The 8,987-nt window shown below is 44.1% G+C and overlaps 1 protein-coding gene across 3 annotated transcripts in view; it reads right to left on the bottom strand.

Annotated features, from left to right (window-relative positions):
- Window positions 1-8,987, bottom strand: part of LOC107373711 (signal peptide peptidase-like 2A) — a 119,806-nt gene that overhangs the window by 39,287 nt on the left and 71,532 nt on the right. For all 3 annotated transcript variants that reach the window (XM_070555208.1, XM_070555209.1, XM_070555210.1), the window contains one exon: window positions 8,710-8,791. In XM_070555208.1, the coding sequence (XP_070411309.1) occupies window positions 8,710-8,791 (82 nt within the window). The remainder of the gene's footprint in view (window positions 1-8,709; window positions 8,792-8,987) is intronic.

Here is an 8,987-nt window from a genome sequence, read left to right as displayed (position 1 = left end):
AAGCTAATTCCAGATCTGAGACACTAACTTTAACATTGCTCAATTACAAAAAATCAAAGATGCATTTATTCTGAGTTTATGTGGTTCAAAGATCATATCTAAGGAAAAACAGGAGAAGCGGGGTGATGCGGGTGTGTTTGGAGGACTTGCTCAGATGCCGAGCACAGGTATTCTAAACCACCTGTAGATGCTTCAGGGAGGATTTGCTCAGACACGTGAAAAGCCAGTTGCAGCAGTCTAAACTGGCCCTACAGTCTGGAATGGTTTCCCTTTGTAAATCAGAACAAGAGAACTGACATGAGAATCCAGGGTGAGAGCTGGGTCAAAGGTCACACCAAGATTCCTGACGGAAGGTTTGGTGTGAGAAGCAAGCTGACCAAGAGCGTCTCTGACTTTGGGAACCAGCTTGTCTGGGGCACAGACATGGACGTAGTTTGGGGGGTGGGGGGACATGTCCACTCCACTTTGTCCAAAGTCAAGTTTTGACCCCTGCACTTTTTACCATCCAAAAACAATATCACGCTATATTAAATTGACACTGGTTGAGCTCTAGGACCAAGCGGAAAACAACCGTTTGTGTTGAAGCCTGTTTCCCATTAGAGTATACTGTAAAGATACCCCCCCGTGTCCCCCCCACTTCTAAAGTGAAAATTACGTCCATGGGCACAGATGTGGATCTCAGTCTTATCTTCATTCAGTTGTAGAAAGCTCCCACCATCCAGGTTTTAATAGAGTCTAAGCAGGTACCATTTTAGCTCCTACTCTCAGGCAGGGGCTTTCTGTGGTTCCTGAGGAACTAATGTGACGTCTTTGTTTGGTGAACTCATAAGCTACACCCCTTAATGGATGGATATATCAGGATGAAGCACGTGTAGCTTTTAAACTTTGGGATATGATTGGGAGATCTAAGCAAGGTCTGGAATTTGAACAGAAAAAAGGTGCAAATGCCACATATAAGTATGCTGTTCGTTTTCTATCAAAAATGAGCAGATCATGAGGGCAGATTCTATGGCCAGGAAATTTACAAGTAATGATGTCAAAGAATTTTGGAAAGATGTAAAAACAATAATTGCAGATCTCTACCAGGTACTGTTGAAGGTGTTTCTGGGGAAGATAATACTGCAGCATTATGGAGACATCATTATTATGCATTGTTCAATTGTTTAAAAAGGGATCAGTATGAGGATAGCTCGGTTATTAATGATGAATCTATATGTTTAACGACCCATGAGGTGCATGAAGCCATTCACAAACTAGCTGATCATAAGGCTTCTGGTCTGGATCACATTAGTGCAGAACATTTGAAATATGCTAGCCAAAGACTAGCTCCCCTTTTAGCTCTATGTTTTACAGGGTTCATGATTCATGGCATACTACCAGACTCAATGATGGCAATTCTGCTTGTCCCAGTTATTAAGAACAAATCTGGGAAGGTGACCAGTATGGATAATTATAGGCCGATTGCACTAGCCCGTGGTTTATCTAAAGTTTTAGAAAGAATCCTATTTGATAGAGTCACTGTGTACCCCAGTTCCTTGGATAATCAGTTTGGCTTTGAGCCAAAACATGGTACTGACATGTGTATATACGCACCTAAATAAATGGTAAACTGGTACAGAAATAGAAATTCTTCTGTCCTTATGTGTTTTCTTGATGCTTCTAAGGCTTTTGATCGTGTAAACCACAGAAAACTTTTTATTAAGTTAAAGCAACAGGGGGCCCCTGGGTTTATTGTGAGGATCCTTTCTTACTGGTATGCTCATCAGAAGATACAGGTTAAATGAGGTGGCAGCATCTCTGCACCATTTGGTGTTGGTAATGGTGTTAGGCAGGGTGGAATTTTTGGCTCTCTGATGTCACATGGGCTTGTAGGCGGGCGTGTAGATCCTCTGAGAGAAAGTGGAAAAAGGATGGCCTACAGGTCTCGCGTGAGTTGTTCAGAGCATCTCTGGTTGCTTATCAGGATGCTGTGAGGGCTGTTAGAACGGCCTATTTTGCAGACATCATTGAAGCGAACTCCAATAATCCTAAGATTCTCTACAAAACACTAAACTCTGTTCTGGTGTATCAGGAGCCTAGCTCCATGTCCTCTACAGCTGCTGGAAACTGGAGATTTTCACAAATTCTTTGTTGATAAAGTATCAGGCATTAGAGCAGCTATTTCTGGTAACTCTGTTGACCCTGTTCCAGTTGAAGAAGAAAATATCATTTCTATAGCGCCTCGCAAGATAAAAATCACGAGGCGCTTCACAAAAACAAAAAATATAAAAATTGTAAAAATATAAAAAAAGCATTTAGAAAATGTTTAAAAATATATTTAAAATGAGCAAGAATAAGCTATTGCGATTTAAAATAAAAAATGTTAAGAAAGAGAGAGTGAACAGGAAAGAGGGAAACCAGTGGATCCTGAGGAAGGTGGAATAGGTGGGGAGAGCAGAATAAAGAGAGAGAGGTGAAGAAGGTCATACAAAAGCCAGCTTGAACAAGTGAGTCTTCAGCTGCTTTTTAAAGGAGACCACTGAGTCCACTGATCTCAGGCTCAGGGGGAGAGAGGTCCAGAGTCTGGGGGCCACAGCAGCAGATGATCTGTCACCTTTGACCTTTAGCCTGGTGCTGCACAACCAGTAGGCTTTGGTCACTGGACCTCAGGGACCTGCTGGAGGTGTAGGGACTAAGAAGATCACCAATGTAAGATGGTGCTTGTCCATGTAAGGCCCTACAGACCAGAACCAGGATCTTGAAATGAACCCTGAAGTTGACTGGCAGCCAGTGAAGCTGGAGGAGAAGCGGGGTGATGTGGGTGTGTTTGGAGGACTTGGTCAGAAGCCGAGCACAGGCGTTCTGAACCACCTGTAGACGGTTCAGGGAGGTTCTGCTCAGACACGTGAAAAGAGAGTTACAGTAGTCTAAGCGTGAGGAGATGAAGGTGTGGAGAACTGTCTCAAGTTCAGAGCGGGACAGAATGGGACTCAGCTCAGCAACGTTCCTGAGATGGAAGAAGGAAGAGCCAACAAGAGAACTGACATGAGAATCCAGGGTGAGAGCTGGGTCAAAGGTCACGCCAAGATTCCTGACGGAAGGTTTGGTGTGGGAAGCAAGCTGACCAAGAGAGTCTCTGACTTTGGGAACCAGCTTGTCTGGGGCACAGATGAGGATCTCAATGTAATGGAGACCAGGGGTTCCATTCATTATGATTTATGTTCTGTTATTTCTGATTGAGTTACAGACAAAAGGTTTTGTTATTGAAGTTATTTATTTTTTGTTGGACATTTAAAACAGATTCTTTGGAGGCAGAGGGACTGGCCACCCTTCCTGTGTAAAAGGGAAATGTTTGTTAAATGTCAATTTGTGTTTAAGTTAATCTCCAAAGTTTCACTCACCTTTCTGGTAGTGTCTCCTCAGCAGGGCGGGGCAGCAAAGGGAAGTTTGTGTCCCAGGTGCTGCTTTTCAGCTGCTGGAGCATACCACTTAAATAAGGAGGGGTGATTCTTGGAGGAGTTATGTGAAACCTAGTTTCTTTTGTTTGATTGAACTTGGATTTATTTAGTATGATTTGTATTTATGTAAATAATGTTTGGTACCATTTATTTTGGTGGTTGGGTTCTGTAAATATTATTTAGTTATTATTTCTTTGATTACCCCTCTTCTTGGTTTCTTCCAATCAGTCACTTAGTTATAAAAGGCAGTGAGTGTTGGTGTTAGGAGATGTTGGTGTTGGTGACAAACATGTTGCAATAAAGCCACCTCAACCTGATTTATTTGTTTGCCTCTCCTTCAAACCACGTGCCGCCGCCGGTCAAAACTGACACTCAGTTTTATCTTCATTCAGCTGAAGAAAGCTCCCACCATCCAGGTTTTGATAGAGTCTAAGCAGGTGTGTAACAGCTGCAGCTTAGACATCTCATGGGACTTAAAGGAGATGTACAGTTGGATGTCATCTGCATAAAGATGGTAGGAGATTCCTTTGAAGGAGCTCAGGATGTGCTGAAGAGGAAGCAGATAGAGGAGGAAGAGCAGAGGCCCCAGCACAGAACCTTGTGGGACACCATGGGTAAGAGAGGTGGTGGAGGACCTAAACTTGGAGACGGCCACAGAAAAGGAGCGCTCAGAGAGATAAGAGGAGAACCACTCCAGAGCAGATCCTGATAGGCCTACCCAGTCTCTCAGCCTCTCCAGTAGCAGGTGATGGTCAACAGTGTCAAAGGCTGCAGTCAGGTCCAGCAGGACCAGAACAGAACCGTCCCCTGCATCACTGTGAGTCAGAAGGTCACTAGAGACCCTAAGAAGAGCTGTCTCAGTAGAATGAGCTCTACGAAAACCTGACTGGAAGCTATCATAGATGTTACGTTCATCAAGAGCAGCTGTGAGTTGTTTAGCCACAACCTTTTCCAAGATCTTGGAGATGAACGGAAGTTTAGAGATGGGTCTGAAGCTGCTATGGAGAGAGGGGTCGAGACTCGGTTTTTTAAGAAGCGGGTGGATTACAGCGTTCTTAAAGTAAGCAGGGACCTGACCAGAGACCAGAGAAGCATTAATTTAGGGCTGAAACGATTGCTCGAGTACCTCGAATGATTCGAGTACAAAAAATCCTTGAGTCAAATTCTTTGCCTCGAGGCTCCATTTAATTCATGTTTAATTAATTCATGGCTTTGCAATCACCCGGGGTCATGTTTCACCCAGACAAAAATAAGTGACGCACATACACACTGCACTGAATGCACACGTGAGTAGCGAATGTAACTTAACTTTCTCAAAAAAATAAAAAAACGTAACTTTCTCTTAAGCCATGGCGGATAACGTGGACCCCGGTGGAGTGCGAAAAAGACAGAAAATGTCAAAGGTGTGGGACCATTTTTCATATCGTAAGGCGGAAAACGTAGTCCAGTGTAAATACTGTAAAATGGATTTAGCCTACCACACCATATTCCTCAATGCTGCAACCTGACCAGGAAACATCCACATGTAAACGTCTCTTCTGCAAGCGGACTCGGAGCCTCTACAAGATAATGCATTTTAGCCTGTATTTCTATATATTCTGCGGACACTGTGCGACTTTTTTGTTTGTAGCGCTCAGTTTCAGCTCTCACCGTACGTCTGGGAGCAACACGTCAGTCTTAAAATGTGCTAAAAATAGCAGTTTTTGCAACACGTGGGACTTTTTACTGTGTTGTTTGTTGATGTCCGTTGTCCCTCAGGATTGCTGCAGGAGGACAGGTATTTATGAGAGTGACGGAGGAAAATGAAATAAAGTAAATAAATGTTGTGTGATCAGTATAACTTGACATAACCACGGCAAACATGCTTTCGACAAGCCTTGTTAGTGTGAGGGAAAAAAAGTGTAGAAATTAAAACGGATGTGTGTTAATAGGGAAACAGCTGGCGAGCCATGTTTGCGCATGTGCCGTGAGCGGTTCTGGTGCTGTTTGGGCCGCAGTCGCTCGCATTTGTTTACTGTGAAGTTGAGGTGCTGAAGTTTTGAAAACTAATTTTGAATAAAACTTGAAGAATAACTGGCAATTGCTCATTTTAAGAGGTCTTTCATATTTTATAACATGCTGTTTGATATAATGGTTTACAAATGCAAAAGGGTAATTTATTAGAGTACTCGATTAATCAATAGAATATTCGATAGAGTACTCGATTACAAAAATATTCGATAGCTGCAGCCCTACATTAATTATAGAGAGCACGCTGGGACCGATGGACAGAAAAGCACTTTTAAACAAAGATGAGGGTAAGATGTGGAGGGGGCATGCAGAGGTCTTCATAGAGTTAACTAGTTTGGTTAACTCAGGCAAAGAAACAGGAGCAAAGCTATCTAGGATGATGGGCCTGGTTGGAGTCGGGAGAGGCGGCGATAAGACTGAAGGAGAGATGCTAGATCTAACCTTATTGACTTTGTCCACAAAGAAAGACAGAAAGTTCTCACAGTCTGTAACAGAGTGGATGGAGGCTGTAGGAGAGGCAGGAGAGACGATGCTGCTGATGGTGTTAAACAGCACCTTGGGGTTCCCTTTGCTCTGGGACACCAGGTTGGAGAAATAGGAAACCCTGGTGTCTCTGACTGCAGAGTTAAAGGATGTCAGAAGATCCTTTAGGTGCAGCAGATGGACGTGGAGATGGGTTTTCTTCCACAAACGCTCAATTTTCCTGCATTGGCGCTTCAGGCTGCGAAGGCTGTCATTAAACCAGGGAGTAGGGTTCACTGCAGGAACTGATCTGGTTCTGACAGGACAGATGTTGTCCAGAATGGAGAGGCAGTGCTCATTAAACTGAGAAGTTAAGGAATCTGGGTCGTTATCAGAAGAACATGGTGGATCAAAAGCAGCAGAAAAATTGCTAGCTGTGCTCTCACTAAGAAAACGAGGACTAACCATACAGCGAGCAGGAGGTGGGGACGCAGAAACTGACAAGTTAAAGAAAATGCAATGGTGATCTGAAATATAAACGTCCTCAGGACAAACACTGTCAGCATTTAGACTCAGGGTAAAAACAAGGTCCAGAGTGTGCTCCCTGGTGTGTGTGGGGCCAGAAACATGCTGGGTAAAGCCAAAGGAGTCCATAAGGCTGGAGAAATTCATGGCAAAGAGATCAGAGGGATCATCAATGTGGATGTTAAAGTCACCAACAATCACCAGTCTGGACAGCTTCACAGTGGAGGATAGGAAGTCACTAAACTCCTGAAGGAAAGAACTGTTTGGACCAGGTGGACGATAGACCACAGCACAGTAGAACGGGTCCTTACGCCCGACTTTAATCAGCTGCAGTTCAAAGGAAGCAAAGTGACCAGAGGTTGTAGAGCTACAAGGAAGATGGTCTCTGAAAACCACAGCTAGGCCTCCACCATGACCAGAACCCCGGGGCTGGCTAAGAAAAGAATAACCACTCGGGCAGAGTTCAATCAGACCAGAATAATCAGATGTTTGCTGCCAAACTTCAGTCAGAAACAGAAAATCCAGGTTTTTAGACAGAATTAGATCATTGAGCAGGAAGGACTTATTGTTAACAGAGCGGGTATTTAATAGAGCCATGCTGAGTGAGGTGGAGGAATCAGAAACTACAGAACCAGCTGGAGTTAGTGGACCTAAATTAGCAGGGTTAGATCCTTGGTGTTTATAAAAACCACTTATGGAGGGAACAGGAGGAGAAACCACTGAGGAATGAGGATAAACCGACCTTAAAAAACTTGGACGGATGAACCGCGTCCCAACACGGCCTGGCGGGAATGCGGAAGTGGCGCTCAGGTCACCAAATAAAGGACAAGAAGCTAGAAGATCACGCCGATGTTTACCAGATAAACCACGCTTTAAGAGAAGTCTTATTCTCACCTGGATTCCTGCTCATTTACCTCTTTTCCTCCGACGTTTTCCCGGGACCGGACAAACATAGCCGGAGGCGGGAAGCTCGGGACTGTCGATTGGTTCCGGGCCGGTGCACCATTCAGGTAAACAAACAGAATGGTATGTCCTCTGTGCATCTTGGGCAATTGTGAACGAACGGAAGAACAGAAGAGTCTGGCGATCATAGGAGATGGTAGAAGGGACACTACTGAGTGTAGAAAAGTTTGAAAAAGTGGCCGGTGACTGCGGCTAAGCCAAGCACAGGGCCATCTTGTTGCCGACCGGAAGCGGACGAGGGCCATGAGGGATGGACGAGGGGGAGGGCCATCTGAGGGCCATGGGCCCTCAGATTAATGCAGTGGTCAGATCTTGTTTCTTCCAGCTGCGCCGACTGATTCGCTTGAAACCAATTCTGAAATGGGGGCACCTAGAATCTGTGATTCATGCTTTTATCATCTCCCAACTGGATTACGCAAATTCCATTTTATTTGGTGTACCAGCCTCTATTCTTAACAGGCTTCAGGTCATACAGAATGCAGCAGCCAGGAGTTGGGAAAAAACTGATATTTTACTGTTAATGTCTTTAATGGTTTGACATCTGGAGGTCAAACGAAGGTTCATTGTTTATCTGCTTCTTATATTCCTCCAACAGGGAGGACTGACCTTGCGCTCAGTACCAGAACTTATCAGTAGTACTCTGGGTTATGGGCCTGACGGCTCTGTTGTTGTAAAACCTGCACCTGGTGTTCCTTCCTCACTGTGAGGCTGTGAGAACCTCTCCATGTGTGTGTGTAAATGTGTGTGCGTTTACCATTTTTGTGTGTCCTTAATAAATGCTTTCTGAGGGTTCTGTCTGATGAAAGCGAATTGACTACCGACTTGTGTATATCATTGATCTCTCTCCACTTTGCAAAGTCTAAATTGTGATTGTTGGTCAAGTATTGGTATGGGTTAATAGATTGGCTTATTAATATAACCCCTGCGTGGTGAACTTTCCCTAAGGTAACCCTGGATGGGAAATTAAATTACCTAACACCAGGTTTCTGACGAACACCTCTAGACGTGACCAAATGACACCTGTGCTGGTGCGGCTCCATTGGCTACCCGTGAACTTCAGAGTGAAGTTTCAAATACTGATCTTTGTTTTTAAGGCCCTGCATGGTCTGGCACTGACCTTGTGACCTTGTGACTCGTTATGTGCCAAACCAGGCATTGAGGTCTGCCGATTGCTTGCTGCTTCACGTTCCCACAATGAAATACAAAACACGGGGTGCACTTTGATCGGCTGCCATGTCGTTTTTAAATGTGCTTTTTAATAATGTTGGTATGGTATGGTAATTCTTAAAGAAATGAAGGCATGGAACAATACCTTGAAATTAGACAATGAAATGGTCTTCATGAAGTTGAGGCAGAAAGCAATGCCCAGAAGGTCCTGCAGGATCCAGATCCACCTACAAGAAAATAAAGAGGTTTACATTTTTTATCTGAACATTAAGATAGACCTCAGGACGCAGAGAGATTATTGCTGCACTTTGCAGTTTCCTTAACTGTTCACTTTTAGTTTCAGTTGGGTCCCGTGTGCATTTGCGTGTTCAATTTTGGAGAAATGGTCTTCTCCTTTTACAAAAGCAAATGCACATAACAAAT

Source organism: Nothobranchius furzeri, chromosome 9, assembly GCF_043380555.1.
Source record: "Nothobranchius furzeri strain GRZ-AD chromosome 9, NfurGRZ-RIMD1, whole genome shotgun sequence".
NCBI lineage: Eukaryota > Metazoa > Chordata > Actinopteri > Cyprinodontiformes > Nothobranchiidae > Nothobranchius > Nothobranchius furzeri.
The sequence above is the reverse complement of the archived record's forward strand: the minus strand, read 5'-3'. Positions and strand labels throughout refer to the sequence as shown.